The 22,429-nt window shown below is 38.2% G+C and overlaps 3 protein-coding genes across 4 annotated transcripts in view; 2 read left to right on the forward strand and 1 right to left on the reverse strand.

The window, feature by feature from the left end:
- Positions 1-8,493, forward strand: part of N4BP2L1 (NEDD4 binding protein 2 like 1) — an 82,076-nt gene extending 73,583 nt beyond the window's left edge. The window contains exon 8 of one of the 2 annotated variants that reach the window (XR_006738860.1): positions 8,448-8,493. The gene's annotated coding sequence lies outside the window, so the exon portion shown is untranslated. Of the gene's footprint in view, positions 1-1,196; positions 1,462-8,447 lie in introns of those variants that run through there. The other variant, XR_006738859.1, reaches the window with a different exon arrangement.
- BRCA2 (BRCA2 DNA repair associated) overlaps positions 1-11,583 on the reverse strand; it is a 59,233-nt gene extending 47,650 nt beyond the window's left edge. The window contains exons 1-9 of the mRNA XM_045566947.1: positions 11,517-11,583; positions 8,412-8,660; positions 7,385-7,493; positions 6,721-6,767; positions 6,590-6,630; positions 6,263-6,374; positions 4,539-4,588; positions 2,801-2,912; positions 871-1,989 (exon numbers count right to left, since the gene is read on the reverse strand). Coding sequence (XP_045422903.1) covers positions 871-1,989; positions 2,801-2,912; positions 4,539-4,588; positions 6,263-6,374; positions 6,590-6,630; positions 6,721-6,767; positions 7,385-7,493; positions 8,412-8,660; positions 11,517-11,583 — 1,906 coding nt within the window. The remainder of the gene's footprint in view (positions 1-870; positions 1,990-2,800; positions 2,913-4,538; positions 4,589-6,262; positions 6,375-6,589; positions 6,631-6,720; positions 6,768-7,384; positions 7,494-8,411; positions 8,661-11,516) is intronic.
- A 3,558-nt stretch (positions 11,584-15,141) lies between these two features.
- ZAR1L (zygote arrest 1 like) lies at positions 15,142-20,935 on the forward strand. The gene is given in 5 exon segments (XM_045566953.1): positions 15,142-15,295; positions 15,297-15,824; positions 16,342-16,434; positions 18,073-18,147; positions 20,792-20,935. Coding segments are annotated over 5 exon segments (957 nt in total). The 5' UTR covers positions 15,142-15,178.
- The last annotated feature ends 1,494 nt before the right edge of the window (positions 20,936-22,429 follow it).

Here is a 22,429-nt window from a genome sequence, read left to right on the forward strand (position 1 = left end):
ACTGTCAATCACATTCACTTGTTTTCCCTAAGTTAGAAAGGTAGTGTTTAAATCAGGAATTACATGAAAAGAAGTGAATGTCAGATTTAAGAAATCAGAGAGGATCTTCAATACTCTCTATTTTGAAGTTGCTACATTTTTAAGCCAAAGATAAATAGGACTTAAGTACTTTTTTGGTAACATGTATCAACTCAATCAAAATTAGCATCTGGTTCAAGGAGGCAGCCAGCTACCATAAATATGCTTCACAAGGCCCCAGGCTCAAAACTAGAGTGAGTTAAATACAACTCACATGGCAGTTAATGTGTTAAACATACAGTTTATCTCCTGATAAGTGAATTGTTGCTAAAACAAAAAATGAGTCTCACTGTGTACACTCTGGGGACCCAGAAATAGAGCAATAACTCTAAGCAATCTCTAAAATATTTACGAAAATTATGTGACCAAAAAACAATCACTACTTTAGAACCAGCTTACATTAAGTTTAGCTAGCAATTAGTTTCTTTTTCTACATGCTTTAGAGAAAGTACATAGTAAACAGCACCACATACTTACAGAGTTGTCCAATTTGCATATAACACTTTTAAAATTAAAGCAGGAATTAAGTAACCAAGCTCTTAATGTTTATGAATGAAAAGCTGTCTCAAGAATGATCATTATACATATACTATGCAAACTGACCCAACAGGTTTGAATGAAATGATTCTAAACATTGGTAATCATAGGCTTAATCAATAACGTATATAGATACTGCCTGAAATTGAATACGATATAGAGATTTTAACAAACCAGAAAAAAAACCACAGAAGGAAAGCAATCACCATCCATAAAACTACATACATTTTTTGCCAAAAAAAAAGGGAGGGGTACCTGAATCAGCATTTGTGGATGTACGTGGTACCTGAAAAACATTTGCTTCAAATGGAGCTGAACAGTTAGTCATTTCTGATTTTTGGTCTTCCTGTATTTTTTTTCCTTGATAAGATGTTTCATCATTTATAACATAAATAAACTTCTTGGTTTTCTTTTTCAAAGTGGATATTAAACCTGCATTCTTCAAAGGTACAGAAGTATCTGTGATAGTGGCTGGCCAGCTTTTACCATGAATTGAATTCGGACATAAAGAATCCTCTTTCTGTGAGCAAATAGCATATATTTCCAATTCAATTTCAGAGGTTTCTGTTTTTTCTTTAAAGTTTGGATCAGTCATGTTACCTGAGAAAATGTCACTGAAAGTCTCTTCAGGTGATTCTCTTATCCTGAATATAGACTTTTTAATACCCTGAAATGGAGAAGCTGTTGGAGGAGTTCCGGATATTGCCTGCTTTACCACAAGAATGGAGTCTTCGTGAGACTCAAGATGCTGCTGTTCATCTCCCTTATTTACCACTGTTTCCACATTTAACATCTTCTCTGGTTTTGGTAGATTAGAAGAAATATGTGGCAAAGAATTTTCTGAAGTAATAAAATCGGTACATTCTTTCTCTGTATCTGCTAGGTCTTTTTCTGAATTATTTTGGTCACAAAAAGAAATATTCGGTAGCGGCATTTTCTCCATCTGGGTTCCGCTTAAATCTGAGAGAGTTAGCTGAGACCATTCACAGGATGAAGACTCTATAACTTCCTTGGAGATTTTGTTACTTCCATTCCCAAAGGGCTTCTGATTTGCTATATTTGAATCTAATGGATCACTATCATTTGGTTCCATTTCAGATGCAAATGAGTGTTTTTCTTTCATTTGTGTTTTAGGTTCTTCACATTCATCAGTTTTTGTTTCATGGAAAACTTTCTTCCTAGTCTTGCCAGTTCTTTTTTTTTTTAGATTTCCTGTTCTATATTTAGAAAAACATAATGAGAAACTATCTTCTTCAGAAATATCTGCAACTGCTTCACGGAATTCATCTTCTAGGGCATTTGGTATTGACTTTCCAAAGCGATCTTTGTGGCTATTTGCTTTACCAAATGAATTCCCTAACATTTTCCCCAATCCTGTTAAAATTCAAAACAGAAGCACATTAATTACATTTTACAATACAACCATATAATTTCTATTATTCTCACAACCTTTCTACTAGTAACCGTATATATGGTATATATTAAATAACACATATTCAGCATTTAAAGGGTTATTCTGCATGCTAGCTACTTTTTTTTGGCTAGTCACCTTTCCCTGTCCTTCTGGTAAAGCCTGATTTGCCTTTGATTTATACTCCAATCCCTAATAATCTTTCTTTACTAGCTTTATACAATTAAAACTCACCTAAGTGTACTATACAGACAATTTAATATTCTAAGACCTATCAAACCAGATATTCCAAGTCAATTTTGTGTCCCTGCAATTGAGAGTAAAGTCTAATTTTATGTATGTATATACATACATACATGATACACAGATATCCAATCCTACACATTTATTCAGACATACACATATATACTAAGAAAAATTCAATATTCTAATGACCTGAGTGAGTAAATTGTGATATATCTCAATATTTATTTTCTAATTAGGAAAAAATGACTTCATATTTTGTTACTTATAAATCTTATTTTTACCTGAAAATTTTAAGGAATAGGTTTTATCTTGCTTTTGTGTCTCACAACAACTTATTGAATATTAAGTACTGTCTTAGTATAATGTTTAAATATTACCATCTAAATCAAATTAGTTTCTACTCTCAATGCCTTGAGACAAAACACTACTTCAGTAAAGAAAGTAGAAGCAATGTGTTTTCTCTCTAGGAAAAGAGCAATCCTTCAATGATGTCAATTAAAGACAGTAGTTCAACTAAACAGGACTTACCATTTCTTCCAGCTTCTCTTTGATTTTTGTTTCCATGGTCTGTCACAGAAGGTATAGGTTTATCATTTTTCTGCAGACTTTCAGCATGGTTAGAAAAATAGCTTTTCAAAATCTGCAAAAGTTATAGTTTAAAATCACTAGTATAAAAACTCTCAACACACATATAGTAGTTCCTCCCTCATCTGCAGTTTCACTTTCTAAGCTTTCAGTTACTGCCATCAATCTAGGTCCAAAAATATTAAATGGGAAATTCCAAAAATAAATGATTCGTAAGTTTTAAATTATGTGCCATTTTGAGTAGTGTGATGAAATCTGGCACCTTCCTGCTCCATCCCACCTGGGACGTGAATCATCCCTTTGTCCAGCAGATCCATGCTGTATACACTATTGCCTGTTAGTCACTTAGTAGCTGTCTTTGTTATCAGATCTACTGTCACAGTATTGCAGTGATTATGTTCAAGTCACTCTTATTTTACTTAACAATGGCCCCAAAGTGCAAGAGTAGTGATGATGGCAATTCAAACATGCCAAAGAGAAGCCATAAAGTACTTCTTGTAGGTGAAAGGATGAAAGTTCTCGACTTAATAAGAAAAAAAAAATAATATGCTAAGGTTGCTAAAATCTGTGGTAAGAACAAATCTCCTATCTGTGAAATTGTGAAGGAGGAAAAAGAAATTCATGCTAGTTTTGCAGTTTCACCTACAACTGCAAAAGTTACAGCCACATTGTGTGATAAGTGTTAAGATAAAAAGGGCATTAAATTTGTGGGTTTGGAAGACATGAACAGTGTTTTAACTGACAGCAACATATTTTATCAGAAAGCACTGAGCCTATATGAATGACTTCAGCAAGGGATCTCCTGAAATGAGTGACACTAAGCCATTTACTGCAAGTAAGTGATGGGTACATGGATGCAGAAATAGGTTTGGACTGAAAAATATAAAAATTACCGAAGAGGCGGAGTCTGCTGATGAAGAAGCTGCTGCCCCATGAGTATAGTACAATAAGATATTTTGAGAGTACACACACATTCCCATAACTCAGTACGTTATAATTGTTCTGTTTTATTATTAGTTATTATTGTTAAACTCTTATTGTGCCTAATTTATAAATTAAACTTCAACATAGGTATGTGTAGAAAAAAACATACATATAGAGTTTGGTACTATCCTAGGTTTCAACATTCATGGGGGTCTCAGAATGCATTCTCCATGAATATATAAATGTCTCTCTAAGTTTAAAGAGATAGCAGAGTGTCATAGGAAGTCAAGGAAAATCACATATAGGATCACATTTAGAGATTTTCTCAAAAGCTTAGAGAAATTATAGATTAGGGAATAAAAATGCAAAATAATTAATCAAGGAGGCTGGGCACGGTGGCTCATGTCTATAATCCTAGCACTCTGGGAGGCTGAGGGGCGAGGATCACTCGAGGTCAGGAGTTCAAGACCAGTCTGAACGGGAGCAAGACCTCATCTCTACTAAAAGTAGAAAAATTAGCCAGGCATGATGGTGTGGGCCTGTAGTCCCAGCTACTTGGGTGGCTGAGGCAGGAGGACCACCTGAGCTCGGGAGTTTGAGGTTGCCGTGAGCTAGGCTGATGCCATTGGCACTCTAGCCCGGGTGACAGAGTGAGACTCTTTCTCAAAAAAAAACCAAAAAAACAAAAAAAATTCATCAAGGATTTCCAAAACTATAAACAATTCAACTGTATAATTAATTTATCATATTTACTCACAGGAGTAGTATCATTAGGAAATACAATTTCAGATGCATCCTCATCTCTCACTGTAAAATAAAAATTCAATTTACCTGTACTGTATTACATATTATACATTAAAATTAATGCAAAAACTTATGTATTTTTTAATCAGACATCAAAAAGCACAAATACAGTTTGATTAAATGACACATTTGAAACAAAATGAATTGATGTAAGTACAGTAATTAGAAAGGTCAATTAACATAGTGAATAAGCTATACTCACTGCCTTAGTACTACTCACAAAGTGGTAAGAAACTATGGTTTGGCGATTCTGACTTTGTGACAATACTGTCCACAATGACTTTGGAAAATCGGATCAAGCTATGAGGTCATGACTTAAAAGCTAAAGCTTGGAGACTTTAGCATTTATTTAGACAATAATATAGCCTAAAGGCACACTGAATGTTAAACATGTCTTACTTTTCAAAATGGTTTTTAACCATATTATTTCATCTAAGCAACAAAAGAAGAAAGTAAAATTACTCCCAGCTAAAGAGGAATCAAAATGGAATGTTACTTTGCGAGAATAAACAAAATAAAATCCTGGCTTGGGTATAATTTAAACTCAAGCTTTGAATACAACCTACACTAACACATACATACTTTATGACTCTGTATTCTTACACATACAAAGTAAAAAAATTTCACAAAACAAACTTAACTATGTGTAGGACTGCTGGATAAAATACAGGACATCTCATTAAATTTGAATTTCAGATAAACAATGAATAATTTTTTAGTCTCAGTATGTCCCAAGAAATTATATACTTAAAAATTATTTATGTTTATCTAAAATTCAAATTTAACTAGATGTATTGTATTTTCACTTTCTAAATCTGGCAACCCTAACTACATGTGATGCATTCAGATTTGTCTATTCTTTTTATTCCATTAAAAAAATGTGTATGACTCATAAATCTCACAACTATTAATGAGTCATGATCTGCAATTTGAGAAACAATGATTTAACCCAGTATCTTCTAAAAAAAAAAAAAAAACAATGTTGTTGGTGAATATTTACTTTTTTCTCCATTATTATCCAATTTTTCATGTTTTACCTATAAATTGTGACATATTTGTTTAGATGAACTTCCAAATATTAATACTTGTTCACACTGTATTTAGTCACATTTATTTACAGATATTTAACTTTATATGTTTATTGTTATAAGAAAAACTATGGTGAGCCAGCAATGAGCTTACAGTCCAATGGATGGATAAATTAAACATTCCAGTTAATCTCATAGTTGTATAACTACAATTGTGAAATTTAAGATCTCAATTTGATACTACTGGCAATACAGACCCATAGAACAGATTTAAGTATAGAGAACAAAAGCTTATTTAATGCTGCTTTGACATCCAAGGTTATCAAAATGATTTGTAAAAAATTCAGTTACACCAAATAGTGGCTCTTAAATGCTTATATGTATAGGTAAATGAGTATTTGTAAAACTATTCTAGATTAATGACACAGCACTAAAATATAATGCTTAACACCTACAGAATACCACTTAATGTATTTGCAATTTATCCCAATGTATACTAAAGAGAATAAAATTATTTTGAATTACACACTTAAAGACAGTATTATCTAATATTTTCTTTTCATGTTTTCCTTTCAACAGGAACATTAGAGATGATAATTTATCAACCTCATTTATGTTTTCTTATATAATACGCATTTGCTAGTATTACCTATGAGCACAGTAGAACTAAGGGTGGGTGGTGTGGCTAAAGAACTTGACCAAGACATATCAGGATCCACCTCGGCACCCAGACTTTCAGAAATATGTTTTTGTGTCTGACCCTGGAAAGAAAGACAATAGTTTATTTATTTCAGAGAAATGCAATGATGATTAAGAATATATTTTCATTCATTCTTTTTTTCATTTATCATTTACTAAATGCCAGTGTGAGGCAGAATGCTAGGTACAGATCTGTAATTCTCAGGACAAAGGTATGATACCATAGTCAAATTCTCAATTACTACATCATAAAAATAAACCAGGCAGAATATTTTACCTTCACAAACTTTGGTGTATGAAATAAAGTTCCACATACCACTGGGGGTAAAAAAGAGGAAAATCATTAAATTTTATTATTATTAATGTTTCTAGTATTCTAAGAATAAAAAGCCTTGTTTTTAATCTTACCTGACTTTTCTCTTTGTGGTGTTATGTGTGTACATTGTAGAACAGGACTAAAACAAAACAAATCCCTCCAATTATTCAAAAAATAACAGAAATGACAAAAAGAGATAAAACATAATTTTTTAAAAAAAGAATCATGTCAATTGTTAGAATTATACTACCTTTTAATATTTTTATATTACGTTTTAAATGTAAATCTCTCATGAAGAATTAAGTAACCACTAAGTGATGTTTAACATGTCCAAAGAAAACAATAAAGTACTCACAAATTTCAGTTTCTAGGAACTGTGTATTTTAAACTTAAAAATTATGTAAAGTAAATCTATAATAGCATCATATTCTCTCCATAGAGTCAAAGTACACAAATAATTTATCTTAAACTAATATTTCAAGAACTCACTGCTTTTCATCATTATTTTTGTTACTTAAAAAGTCACAGAATATAACAAACCAGCCAATTCAATATTATAAGACAAACAACTTTTGTTTCTAATGTAAAAATTATTCTATTAAAGGACTCAACCTAAAGATTTAAGTAAGATCTTCTATGGAAGATCTCAGGCTCTCAGCCAAAATATTAGCATAAAAATTAGGTTCATCTCCATAAAACAAATATATGTAGGAAAATGTTTCATTTAAATATTTTAATATAACAGCTTCATCATACCTTTTACTAAGACAAGAATTTAGAAGTGGACTGGTAACATCATCTGCTTGATCCATTTTAGCCTTCATTGTACGACGACTTTTATGCTTACTATTGGCAACATTATTTCCTGAAACAGTACAACAATTCAGTGAGGATGTATATACTCTGGATTACAAATTTTCATTCTCTGGAACTAGTTAAAAACAAAAAGTCTCATCTATACTGTGAAGGAGAAAGAATAAGGAGTTCAATCTGAAAACGTTTTTAAGCTTGCTGATTCCCCCCAAAAAGGAATTTCTTCCCAACCACCAACCATATTAGGCATACAATATGCATAAAATCCTTTGGGTGCTTCAATTCAAGATAAAACTTTAACCTCAGAGTTCGTAATCCAGGGCGAATTTTAAAAAATTATACACAAGTAGAATGTGTTACGTTCTATTATTAAGTTACACACAGTACTATGGTATGGTGGAGGAAAATATAAGGGAAAAGACATTTACTGAAAGCCTACCAAGGTACCAAATCTGAACACATCACTCTTCTGCTAAAAAACTTTTGAGAGTATGTTACTTATGTCAAGTAGGTAATAAATATGTGAACGACTGAATGTATAATCTTACTACATAATTGCTTAGAAATATGTGGCATCTGGGCCAGGGAAACTGCTACCAAATCGAGATATTTATAGCAAATTAATAAAAATATTCTCTGAACTCTGTGACAGCCTGTAGAAATATAGTTTAGTTCAACATGAAAACAAGTTCTAGGTTTTTTGGTATAAGACATAATTCAGCCAATCTGTTGGCAAAATGTATTAATCAAAGGAGAGAGGAAAAGGAACATTAATTACCTACATTACTTCATTATTCCAAACCTATTAGGTGTTATTTTCATCATCTCCATTTTTCATGTGAGGAAAGCGAAGCCAGAGATACTGATTTACCCAACATCACACAATTAGTTAATGAAATAGCTGATATTTTAACACACATTTGCCTGAATTTCTAATTTGTATCTTTCCCCAGTATATCACATTACTTACCTAAGTCTAATTTGCATTTATCTAATTCTTTTACAGGAGATTGGTACAGTGACAGAGTTGGACCTTGCTCTTTGAATATTACTGGAGTTGAAGCCAATTGACGATAAGAGGGTTTCCTTTGTGGTGTTTTAAATAGGTATGGTTCATAACTGCTGATTTTATACTCAGATTCTTCTGCAGGTTCAGAATTATAAGGCGGAGCTTCTGAAGAAAGTTCTTCAAACCAATTAAGGCTTATTGGTCCTAAATCTATAAGCAAAATAAAAATATCACCTTAGTTTTAACCAATGACACAGAAAAATTTATGAGCCAGTAAAGTATTAATAGTTAATGATCACAGTAAGGAAAAGGATACTTGAGATTCTGACTGTGGATTATTTTTGTTAAGGCACATCAACTAAGCAAGATCATTAATCCTATGATCTTACGAATCTGTAGCAAGGTATAACAATTTGCAAAAGTTACAATATACTCCTTAGTTATATTAGCTTTTTATTTATTTTTAATTTTTATTTTCTATCCTAATATTCACAATTCAGAGTAAAAAACCATTCACAGTAAGAATGCATTTCATAGATAAAATTCAAATAATTATGAAGACTACATGAGTGTATGTGGCAAATTTAAGGGTATAAGAAACATGTAGGCTGGGTGTGGTGGGTCACACCTGTTAACCTAGCACTCTAGGAGGCCAAGGTGGGAGTTCAAGACTAGCCTCAACGAGAGTGAGACACCATCTCTACTAAAAAAAAAAAAAGAAAGAAATTAGCTAAATTAACTAAAAACAGAAAAAATTAGCTGGGAATGGTGGCACATGCCTGTAGTCCCAGCTACTCGTGAGGCTGAGGCAGAAGGACCGCCTGAGCCCAGGAGTTTGAGGTTGCTGTGAGCTAGGCTGACTCCACGGTACTCTGGCCCAGGCAACAGAGCAAGACTCTGTCTCAAAAAAAAAATACAAACAAACAAACAAAAACCATGTAGACTCTCAAATAAAATGGTAAAAAGGAGATTCCCTTTCAAAGGGAAATGACAAAATTTCTATTATGATCTATCCATCCTGTATAGTAGCAGTTCTCATGACCCTTTCATGAAGTTCAAAAGGTCTAGACTATTTTCATATAATAACACTACGGCATAATTTGCCTTTTTCATGATGATGACACTTGTACTGTGTACTGTACTGTGGTGTACTGTACTTGTATACAGTACATGGTGTACATGGTGTACTTGTACTGTGGTGCAAAGATAATGGTGGATAAAATTGCTGGTGTATTTGCATGAGTTAAGGCAGTGGCACCAAACTGTACTAGTAGTCACTATATTCCTTACCACCATGGCCTTGCTAACAAAAATAGTAATGTCAGTTAACTTAAGAATGTCCTAATGAGGCAGTAAAAATTAATTTTATTAAAGCTTGATAACTTGAACACATCTTTTTAATACTCTCTGACAACATGGCAAGTATGTATAAAGCACTTCTGTGTGCTGAAGTACAACAGTTGTCTAGAAAAGTACTCATGTGATGAGCTGTGAGCTGAATTATAGCTGTTTTCATGAAAAGCCATTTTTACTTGAAAGAACAGCTGGTAGACAAACTAAGTTATTCCAACTTGGATAATCTGGTGGACGTTTTCTCACAAACAAATGAAGTGAGCTTGTTACTACAAGGAAAACAACAGAGGTCATTGCCAATGATAAAATGTGAGCCTTCAAATGAAAATTAGAATTTCAGTGGCTCACAGTAGCTGACTTCTCAATCTTTTTTTTTTTTTTTTGAGACAGAGTGTTGCTTTGTTGCCCTGGCTAGAGCGAGTGCCGTGGTGTCAGCCTAGCTCACAGCAACCTCAAACTCCTGGGCTTAAGCGATCCTACTGCCTCAGCCTCCCGAGTAGCTGGGACTACAGGCATGTGCCACCATGCCTGCCTAATTTTTTCTATATATATTTTTGTTGGCCAGATAATTTCTTTCTATTTTTAGTAGAGACAGGGTCTCGCTCTTGCTCAGGCTGGTCTCGAACTCCGGACCTTGAGCGATCCACCTGCCTCGGCCTCCCAGAGTGCTAGGATTACAGGCGTGAGCCACCGTGCCCGGCCTGACTTCTCAATCTTAAAAGACCTTTCTGATGAAATCCATAATGAAATTAATGCATGCGATTTTTTAAAGTACTGTTTAATGTAATGTGTCAATATTCGAAATATCTATGTAATTGAGAACATCAGTACTTTCCAAATGATGACTGCATGATGTTACAACATGGAAAGATCCATTGATATATATATTAGATCTTTGAAAGATCTATTCAAAGTACAAGACAGACTAATAATGAAAAATATCCACAAATAACTGAAGACTATTAAAATACTCCTTTTTCCAACTACCTAGCTATACAAGGTTGGATTTTCTTCATATACTTCTACCAAAACAACATACTGCAACAGATTAAATGCAGATAGATGAGAATCCAGCTATCTTCTATTAAGCCAGACATTGAAGAGAACTGCAAAATTATTAAAGAAAAACCCTATTCCACTCTATATTTTGTCGAAAATGTTTCTTTTTTTCTGCCAACACCTTGATTTTAATTGAAAATATTTGTATATTTTGTTGAAAATAACCATTTTTCATAAAAAGTATATTATCTATAGTAATATGTGATGGGTTTTTGTTACTTTAAGTTAATTAATATTTTTTTAAGTTCTTAGTTTTAATTTCTAATATGCTAAGCTATATAAACAAGCTCTTTGGGGGTACTCTATCATTTTCAAGAGTGTGAGCAGAACTGAGACCAAAATGTTTGACAACTTCTGCCATAAAGTAACATTATCAATGCTTCTGATGTTTCAGTAGTACTTTAAAAACAATTCTTCCTACTGCTAATCAAGGGGCCAGTGTCTACTTTATCCACTGGGGGTTCTATGTTAATCACCTGGTTAACCTGTAAACGATTATGTTCTTAACTGCATTTATGACCCCATAAGGAACAGCGTATGGTATAAACAAAACTGTGAAGTATTGGGTTCTAGTTAGCAAGCATGCAAATTTATTTTTCGGAAAACATTTTCTCGGTGTAACGTTTTACCAAGTTACATAAAACTTGTTAATACCTGCTTCGTTGCATCGCGTCTTAAAAATTTCAAAGAAAGTCGGCCTCTCTTTGGATCCGACAGGCATTTTTATCTACAGTAACACTCCAATGCTTGGTGTGTAAGTCTGCAAAAGAGAAAACCAAAATACCCTCCATAGCAATGCATTCCTTGTTAAATGACTCTGAGGTAAAAAAAAAAAATAAGATGGGCGGGTAACGCTGCCTAAAGTTACACGCTACCTCAGTCCCACCTTTTGGGACAATAACAGAACAGAGGATGGGAACATTCTGTAATTGTGCTGTCCAGCAGCTGCCACTGGCCACGTTAAGCACTTGAAACGTGCCCGGTGTGACTCAAGAACAGAATTTTTAGTACTATTTAGTTTTAACCAAGTTAACTAGTCAAGCGTGGCCAGTGGCTGCGCATTTACAGACGGTTCCTGCTCGAGACAAACACCCTGTGATTAATTCCCAATCAGTAAGTCTTCGGAATACGGCAATTACCTGGGGATTAAGTAAGGCAGATACACTGTGCCCAGGAGCTGCAAAACATTTCCCAAAATAGCGATATTCCGTGACAGTAATGTCACCAAGTTTCCAATTAAAGAAATTTCAGACCGGGACACCCGGGACAGCTACACAGCAGCGAGGAAAACGCTGAGCGGCTGGTGGGGCCCAAAGGCCGGGACCGCAGCGGGGAAATGGCACCGGGAAAGCGGCGGGAATCGAATCTGCTCTGGGGGAATTTGCCAGCGAGACAGGGACTTTTCTCTCAGGCAAGGGGGGGGTTTGGGAGAAACAGACCGGCAAGAAGTCGCGGCTCCACCCCGGGCACTGAAGGCGACCCCCGCCATCCTGGAGGACGGGGACCGCGGAAAGCACGCCCGTCTCCACCCCAGCCATGACTAACCCGCTCCAGAAGGGCAGCAGCTCTTTTTTGGCCGGAGCAGGCCGACAGAAACCGCGCCGGCACTTAAACCACAATCCGACCCCTCAGGCTTTCCCGCGGCGGCCCCCGCGTCAGGCCAGGACGCGGGCGCAGCGCCCCTGCAGCTCCGCCTCCGCCGCCGGGTTTCAGACGCTCGCGCCAAAAGCCCTCTCTGGCCACGTGACGCCGTGACGCGGCACGCAGCGTACGCACGACCGGAAGTCAGGCCGGCGTCTGTTCCACCGCCGCCTCTTCTGGCCAATGGGGCAAAAGGGAATTCATTGCTAGATCCCTAACAGTTAGCTTTGGACCGAGTAAAGCAGGAGCTAGAGTGCGTGTTGTCTTTTTGTCCCTTCAGAATGCCCGACCGCCCTGCTTGGAGGTCCGCCCTCTGTGTCTATTCCAAGTCCCACCTCCCTTTCATGTTTGGGTTGGGTGGGCGCCCTCGGGCACGACGTGGGACCTTTGAAAGGCTTTGTTCTGCCCTGAGAGACGGTTTCCCTCAAGGCCTGTCCCCCACAGCCGGCCGATCTTAGAAAAGCCTAAAGTGGCCTGTGGTTGTGGATGACTCCTTTCCCGACTGCGTGGTAGCGAGAGGGGCTGTTTGAAGTCACAGGACCTCAGGACCTTAGTTCCAGTACGAGGGCTGCTCTTGGGTAGCGGGTGTTCAAGACCTCTGAGCCCCTTTCCTCGCTTGCAAAATTGTGAAACCCCTCTTAACTCGCTCATGCAGTGTTAGGTACATCCCTCTGCAGGCTTCGGCCGAATCTTTAACATTCTTAAGGTACAGATTGCTGTGTTGTGTGCCTGTCTTCCCCACACAGTGACCTGGAAGACCTGACCTCATCTTTGAATTCACAGGGTCTGTGACATGCCTAGCACAAGGCTTAATTCTGGTTTGTTGTAAGACTTAGAAAGCCTTTAGCTGGATTTAGGAGGTCGATAATGATGAGCTAAAAGCTGCAGTGGAAATGAATCCATCTCAACCTATGTGTGAATTAGCAGCAAGGTTTGACATTACTATCCCAACAATATTGGACCACTTGAAACAAATGGCCAAGGTAAAGAAGCTGGATAGATGGATATGGCATGAATTAAGTAAGCATCAGAAGAGAAATTGTATCAAAGCTTGCCTTTCTTTGCTGTCAGGATATAAAAGCGAACCATATCTATACTACATTGTTACATATGATGAAAAATGGATTCTTTCTGACAATCGCAAGCATTCAGCACAATGGTTGTATAAAGATGGAGTGCCAAAACACAGTCCAAAACCAAATATTCATTTAAAAAGCTAATGTATCTGTTTGGTTGTCCAGCGCCGGTATTATCCACTAGAGCTTCATGAAACCTAGTCAATCTATTACGGTGGATGTCTACTGCAACCAACTGGATGAAATGATGAGGATGCTTGTGATTAAGCAGCAGAGATTGGTCAGTAGAGACAGTCCAATCCTCTTGCAAGATCACATGTTGCAAAAAATAACGCTGCTCAAACTACAGAAGCTGGACATGGAAACTCTCTCTCATCCACCATATTCACCAGACCTTGCACCTACTGATTACCACCTCTTCCAGGTTTTGGGCCACTTCTTGCAAGGAAAAATATCCAATTCTCAACAAGATGTGGAAAGCACCTTTTGGGATTTCATCGCCACTCACTCTCCAGGCTTCTTTGCTACTGTCATAAGCAAACTACTGTTAAGATGACAAAACTGTCGATAGTTTAGGCATATACTTTGATTAACTGTACTGTTTCTTGTTTGAGATATAATAAACTAAACTTTTGATTCAAAGTCAAAAGTTTCATATCTAATGACCTAAATATTTGACTTTTTTAGATGCCACGTATAAGTGAGATTATGTAGCATTTTTCTATCTGGCTTATTTCACTTAGCATAAAGTCTTCCAGTTTTATCCATGTTGTTGCAAATGACAGGATATCCTTTTTTAAGGCTGAATAATATTCCATTCAGCACTATATACACCCCCCCTCAATTTCTTTATCCATTTATCTGTCACTATATACTTGGGTTGTTTCCATAACTTGTCTATTGTGAATAATGCTGTAATGAACATGGGAGTGCAGATATCTCTTCAGAATATGGGTTTCATTTCCTTGGTTATACAACCAGTACTGGCATTTCTGGATCATATGCTAGCCCTATATAAAAAAAAAAACACATTTTTTTTAGAGACAGGGTCTTGCTATCTTGCTCAGGCTGGTCTAACTCCTGGGTGATCCTCTCACCTTGTCCTCCCAAAGTGCTGGGATTGCAGGCATGAGCCACTATGCCTCACCTCTATTTTTAATTTTTTGAGGAACCTCTATACTATTATACATAACAGCTGTACCAATTTACATTCCCACCAGCAATGTACAAGGGATATCTAAAATGGTTACTAGAGGAATAAATGAATGAATTGCTGATTAAAGCATATGTGTGAATAAGTTGGAAATGAAAAACAGCTTTGAAAAAAAGATTGCGGAACAGTGAGTTGAAGAGGTAGGGAAAAGCAATTAGGAATCAGGTAGCAATTAGACCTCCCTAGATAGGTAAATCTTCCCTCTTTCAATTAGGGTAATGGGTAGCAGCAGCTCCCATTAGAATCTGAAATAAATGGAGAAGCCAGGGAGGAATTTGAGCCAACTTGATCAGGAGAAAGAAGGGGTGGATGAAGGTGGAAGCAAAACAAGGACACAAACAAACCGCACTAGGAGATTGGGCTGTGCCTGAGCACCTGGTGAGAGGATGGAGCGCTTTGTCCGCGTTCCCTATGGCTTGTACCAGGGGTATGGGAACACACTGTCTTTGGGTCAGCCTGGACTCCCAGGGCACAAACAGCCCAACTGGAGGCAAAATATGGGCCCCCCCCACTTTCCTGGCTAGGCCAGGGCTGCTGGTGCCCGCGAATGCCTCTGACTACTGCGTGGACCCTTACAAGAGGGCGCAGCTTAAGGCCATTCTCTCCCAGATGAACCCCAGCCTGAGCCCGCGGCTGTGCAAGGCCAACACCAGGGAGGTGGGCGTGCAGGTGAGCCCGCGGGTGGACAAGTCCGTGCAGTGCTCGCTGGGGCCCCGCACCCTGCGCAGACGCTCCTCCTGGGACTGCACCGGCCACAGGGAGCCCCTGCCGGCCGCCGGGGTCTACTCCTCGGTCGTCGGCCGCAGGGGCTTGATCCGGCTGCCGGAAGATGGGGACAACAAGGAGCATCAGGGCCCTGCCCAGGCCAGCCGGCAGCAGCCACCAGCGCCAAGGTCAGAAGACGACAGGCAGGAGGAGCCGGGACAGCCTGATGAGCTGGAGGAGGAAGATGCCCCCCACCTTCAGGAAAGGAAGAGCAGACAGGTGCGTGGAGTCGCAGCCGCCAATCCGCTGCGGAAGCCCAACTTCCAGGTGGACTTTCTCTCCCTCTTCTTGGTTCTCTGCCCACCCCAACCCCCCCCCCCTCCCTCTCTCCCTCCCTCCCATTTTCCATTTCTGGGGCTTATTTGGTGAAGGAGGGGGGAGTTCTGAAAACATGTATTTTACATGACTTGTATATTTTGTAAGTTTTTGGTAAAGTTTTGGTAAGCCCCTAATTAAACTGGTGAAAATCAAAAGTCTGGTAACCATTGCTGTCAGGATTGAGGAGACAGAAGGGTTTCAAGTCTGTGAAATATGAAATCAGACTTTTGTTTTGGGGAGATGATGCTGGTGGCATTTGGAAAATGGCCTGGAAAAGTATGAGAGTCAGCAGCAGGAAGAATCCCAGCGTAATCTTTAAGAGAGGAGAAGCTAAAGTAATACAGTAGCCTTAATAGAGTTGTGAGGTTAAGGGAGTAATTTTTTTTTTCTTATACAAAGATATAAGGAAGGAAGGATCTGGTTTTTCCCCCTCAAGATAGTAAAGACTTTCTCCCCTTATTTTCAGTTTTTGGAACCAAAATATGGCTATTTTCACTGTAAAGATTGTAAGACCAGGTGGGAGAGTGCTTATGTGTGGTGCATTTCTGGAACTAATAAGGTAAGTAAAAGTGAGTGGGATGTGAGAGGAGGATGGGTGGGCACAGGTGTTCCATAGGGGAAGAATTTGTTTCCTGGTGGAGTATGATTGTCCCAACCCTGTTTTACTCACCTTGGCAGCCTCAGTAACAGGCGTGCCATAAGTGCTCAATGAATGTTTGAACTGAACTGAATTGGATTGTCCTCCTGAGTTCCCGAACTATAACCTGGCATTATATTTGACAAAATGTCAGCTTACTCAGATGAACTTTTGTTCTTATCTACATTTGAACTTTCTGTAACCATTTTTTAGTTGGTAGATTTTGAACAGTTGGGGGCCTTAGCTCTAGGAAATTTCCACTGTTTGTCCACAAGGTGGGGCAATGAGTGAAATACTTGGAGATTTACTTAGGCTAAGCCTAAGTCTCCCCCCTGCAATTTGAGTTAATTTTCAACATATTAAGATTGGGAAAGACTTCATATTAAATTCTGCATTTCTGGATTTTCATGAGCCACTCTAGCCTCTGGTGATTGTAGACCCTCATTTCAGAATGAAAACAGGAGACCGCAGCTGAGAGGCTCTGTTTGCTCTTGCTTGGCCTGTGCACTTTATTTTGCAATGATCTACAGGGGGCCTATTTCATTAACTTCTAAAAGCATTTAAATTTGAGTCCCCTGTGCTATTGCATGTTTAGATATTGCCACAGACTAAAGCATGGTGGAGGGAGAGGGCAAAGAGGCTTGCTAAGATTTGAATGAAAACTTGCCTTTTCAGGCTAGCCATTTACTAGACCCAGAAGGTGAATAGATTTTTAAAGTTAAATTACTTCCCTTCTCTTGCCAGAAGAAGAACAATTCCAAGGCACTAGATACAAAGAACAAGACCTAGAACTGGTTGTCAAGGAATTTATTTCATAGGGGAGATGGAGACAAAATGTAATTTGGCAGTGTACAAGATAGCACTGCATCAAGGGTACAGAAGCAGCACAGGATGGGGGTGGGTGATCAACCCTGGCTGAGGGAAAGCATCACGATTTTAAAGAATGAATAGGAGTAGGAGTTCACCAAGAGAGGCAGGGAGGAAACGTGCACAGGAAATTACACAAAGCCTAGAAATCATGCTATCGATGGGTACTAGTAATATAAAATTTAAGTGGGGAAATACTATCTTGGGGGTGGGACAGAAAAAGCCAGATCCTTCTTTCCTTATGGCTTTGTATAAGAAAGAAAATACTTCCTTAATGTGTAAGGGCTATTAGACCAGGACAAAAGGAGAAGACCAAGGGTCTGGCCCACACAACGTGTAAAATATTAACAGCTACTTCCCATGAGCATCTACTATGGTACTTTATGTATGTTATTGGGGAATTGTTAGAACTGTAGAAAAAGTATTAGTATCCCATTTTACAGGTAAAGAAAATTAGGTTCAAAGAGTAAGAAAGAGTGACTGATAGTACTAGTAGAGCTTAAATCCTTGAGGGTAGAGGTTGGGTCAAAGCAAGGTACGAGGTGAGGGAATGGATTACTTAAGAACTGGCAGCCTAAGAAGGGTGTGTGTGTATGAGAGCTTGTTTAAAAACAAACAAACAAACAAACAAACAAACAAACAAACAAACAATGCACATACACAAAAAAACAAACCAACCAAATTTCTCTTTAGGTTTATTTCAAACAACTCTGTTGCAAATGCCAAAAGAGTTTTAACCCTTATCGAGTAGAAGCAATCCAATGTCAGGTAAGCACATGGATCACTTACAATATTTTGTTACATATAGAATTGGACATTAGTATAGGAGTGTTAGACTTTCTATGTTTGAAATTTTATGTTTTAGAAAAAGGAATGAGAGCATAAACTTTAGTTTGCTTTTTGGGGAGAAAGAAGGGATTCACTATTTTAAGTTGCCTTACGTGTTTGTGTATGATATGTGTTTTTCCTCACACACCTGTGTGTAGTTAGAATGTAGTAATTTAATAGATAACTGCAATTAAGATTTTATTATGTGCCAAACTTTGGGCTAAGTGCTTTACCTGCATTATTTCCTGTATTTAACTGTTGTGATACTTGTTATCCCCATTTTACAGATCAGAAAGCTAAGTTCAGTAAAAGAAAGTAACTTGCCCAAGGTTAGACTGATTAGTATTAGAGCCGTGATTGGATTCCATGGTGTCTCCAATGCCTAGAAAGTCACAGACCTAGATGAGATCCTTAACTTCCTATTATGTCCTTAAGGTTTTTTTCCTATTTCTTTACAGTCCTTTCTCTTTTTTCTTGTGTTTGCTTGAATTGACTTTTTAAAAAACATTATTCCATTTCCCCCTCTATCTTGGTAGTCATTCTTTAACGTTTTTCTGGTGGTTACCATAGAGATTACAACATGACTCCGTGACTTGTCAAAGTCTAAACAAATTATTAATCTTACCTCTCTCTAGCAATGCAGTGATTTTCAGACACTCTAATTCCACATTACTTCATCCCAATTTATTTACTGCTACCATATATTTTAATTTTACCTGTATTTTAAACTTTACAAAGTATTTTATATAGTCAGTATTTATTTAGTTGTAGCTACACATTTATTCTTTCTGTTGCTCTTAGGTCTTTTATCTGAGGTCGCTCTCTTTTGACTTGAACACACTTTAATATTTTCTGTAGTATAGGTCTGTTGGTAACAAATTCTATTTGTCTAGATATCTTTAAGAGATTTTTGCTGGGTATAGAATTTTTAGGTTGGCAGTAGTTCTTTCCACCTTTTAAGGATCTGACTTTCATTATTTGTGTCAAGTGGGCAGTTAGTCTTACTTATAGCGCCTTTTGAAGTAATCTCTCTCCTCTTCTTAAATCTGCTTGCTTTAAAAATATTTCTCTCTGTTTTGGTTTTCAGCAGTTTTACAATGATGTGCCTAGTTATGGTTTCTTTGTATTTGTTCTGCTTGGGTTCATTAGTGTTTCTTGAATCTGTAGCTTGAAGATTTTCATTACTTGGAAATGAATGGTTGGAAAATTATCAACCATTATTTTTTCAAATATTACTTCTTCCCCATTCTCTCTCTTATTATACAATTTCTCATATCAGATCTTTTCTGCTCTTTTCTATATTTTCCATGCTTTTGTCTCTCCTTACTTTAGGCTGGGCATCACCTCTTAAACTGTCTTCCATTTCTTTAACAAATTTTTTTTATTTTTAATTATTATGGGTATATAATAGTTGTACCTTCCATTTCTATTTCTCATATCAGCTTTTTTCAATCTGCTTTCAAACCCATCCATTGAGCTATACTAATTTCAGTTATCATATTTTTCTGTTCCAGAATTTTTATTTCTTAAAAAAAAAAACTTCCAATGTTCTGCTGGAATTACTAGTCTTATTTCCTTGAACACATTAAACATAGGGATTTTCAAATCTGTGTCTAATAACCCTTCATAAAGATACTGTGAGGATTAAATGAATTAATCTATATAAAGTTCCCAGAACAGTGCTAGGCACATATAAGATACCACGTGAGTATTAGCTATTAGAATTTTCTTATAAGGAGACACACTCCTCAGTGGGAGAGAAGAGGATGTGACTATAGTATAAAGTTTGATAAATCCTATTTAAGACTCGTGTTTAGAAAATGAAAATGCCTATTTTTACAATGTAAAAAGGTAAATCTTGACTTAGTCTGTGTGGCTGTGGGACATATATAGAAAATAGAGCAGTGATTACCAACGTCAAAGACTTTAGGGTTGGGAGGGGAGACCAGGGCACTATACCAGTATCCGTAGGATGTAATGTTTTATTTACTGAAATGGGATAATGGTTGAAAGGCACTATTTTAGACCATAGTAATGACTGAGCATGTCTGGAAAGAAAACTTAGCTTTTTCTAGAATATACTTCCCTTCCAGCTGTAACAACCACAAACATTTTCAGACATTGCTCAGTGTTCCCTGGAGGTGGGTTGGGGCTGGGGGAGTAAAATCACCCCATTGAGATTTAAAAATATTGCTCTAGTGTTTTTAAACATTTCCATTTAGGTAATCGAATCACTTAGTTCCCACCCACTGCCACAGACGCCCACCTGGCTACCAATGTAAAAACCTACAGAGTGAAGATATTCTATAAAATTCAACTTTTAAAACTTTTATATGATGTTGTCTTGATTGACTCAGCAATATTCTCTTGAACATCTTCTCTGGTCACTCATCTTGAACAATGTGTGGCACTTAATGGGATATAAGTAGCTCTGTAGAACCTGGTCTTGGGCTTCTCGTAGGACTCAGAGGAGGATGAAGATATCAGAGAATCGGTAGTGGGGAGAAGTATTTTGATTTGAGGATTACATTTGAAACACTAATTTGATCATTTACTGTCCAAAATTGTTCCCTGTTTTCCAAAGACCTGCTCAAAGTCTCGTTGCTCCTGTCCTCAAAAGAAAAGACACATTGATCTAAGGAGGCCTCATCGACAGGAACTGTGTGGTCGCTGCAAAGACAAGAGATTCTCCTGTGGCCACATTCACAGCTTTAAATACATCGTGTGACGGGCAATGTGGCTGTGCACAGGACACCTGAGCTCTACTTGTAACTTGTGCTGTCTTCCTTTTTTGTAACGTGGCTCTGACCTGGCATTGGAAAATGGGCTAGACTTTTGTACTTTTTGTAGGTTGTATAACAATTGTACAATGTGAATAGAATAAAATAAATGCATGTGAACTAGACCATGAAGGCACATTAATTTGCAATCCCTGGGTAAAAACATCAGTATAGCACTGGGAAATGGTAGGTACTGGTCTGCAGCTTGGGGGTTGGGGACCACAGACTTATGTGAAGAGGAATAATAAAAAGGAAAAATACTTATTTGACAAACTCTTATAAACTGGTGCTCTTAGCACTAGGAATATAGAAGTGATGAAGGGGCAAGGTCCTTGTCCTCAAGCATCCATAATTACAGCAAATGCTGAAGCAGCCTTAGTGTGTGCCAGGCATTATTGTAACCCGTCACAGCAGCCATATCAAGTAGGAACTGCTCTGAACTACTCTACCTTGTCAGAAATGAGGGATGGAGACAGGTCAGAGGGTAGAGCCAGGATTTGAATCCAGGTAGACTAACCTGCTGAGTGCGACAGGGGTAAGGCAGCCCATGAGAATGACAGCAAGGGAGGGATGATGATGCTCTATGGGATTTAAACATGTTCCAAAGAGAGGGGAAGACAGGTGAGGGCCACAAACCATGGTCTGTGATAGGAGAAGGGCTGTTGGAGGGGTAGGGAGTAAAGGGGAACTGGAAGAATTCCTGAGGGGCGGGGATTGAAGGTGAGATTTCAGAACTGCTGTGGATAGGGTTTTGGTACAGCCAGAAAATCAGGTGGCTAAGGTGCAGCTGAATGAAGATGCCTGGAGGTAAGGATGTTAACAGACAGAGAGGAAAAGGATTTTGTGCGGGTTGTCCCAGAGGATGTTGAAGTCCCAGAAGCTTGGGGTGGAGAAGAGGTTGTGAGCAAGAAGCTTTAGTCTATTCGGTGAATAGGGGACAAGGAGCAGGAGGTCTTTGGATCAGCAGTTCTCATCCATGGCTGCAACTTAAAATCGTCCAAGGAGCAAACGAGCCATGGAAAGGCCCTACACTTATGGCGAGATTTAAGCCACGCATTGGTCTCCAACCTTTTTGGCACCAGTGACAGGTTTCATGGAAGACAGTTTTTCTGGAGACCTGGGGGCGGGGAGTTGCGGAGCTCAGGTGGTGATGCGAGCGATGGGGAGTGGCTGTGAATACAGAACACCTTGCCTGCCCCTCCATCTCCTGCTGTGTGTGTCCCCAACACCCTACCCCCTGTTCTTAAGTGTCATGGAACACAGTTTTTCCATGGACTGGGGGTGGTGCCTGCGGCAGAGCTCTGCGGCCCCGTTCCTATAGGCCACAGACTGGTACCGGTCCATGGCCCTGGGGTTGGGGACCACAGATTTAAGGGATCTGGGGTGGAGCCTGAACCTCAGAATTTTTGAAAAGCTTCCCTGAGGCTTCTAATGTAGCCAAG

Source organism: Lemur catta, chromosome 13, assembly GCF_020740605.2.
Source record: "Lemur catta isolate mLemCat1 chromosome 13, mLemCat1.pri, whole genome shotgun sequence".
Lineage (NCBI taxonomy): Eukaryota > Metazoa > Chordata > Mammalia > Primates > Lemuridae > Lemur > Lemur catta.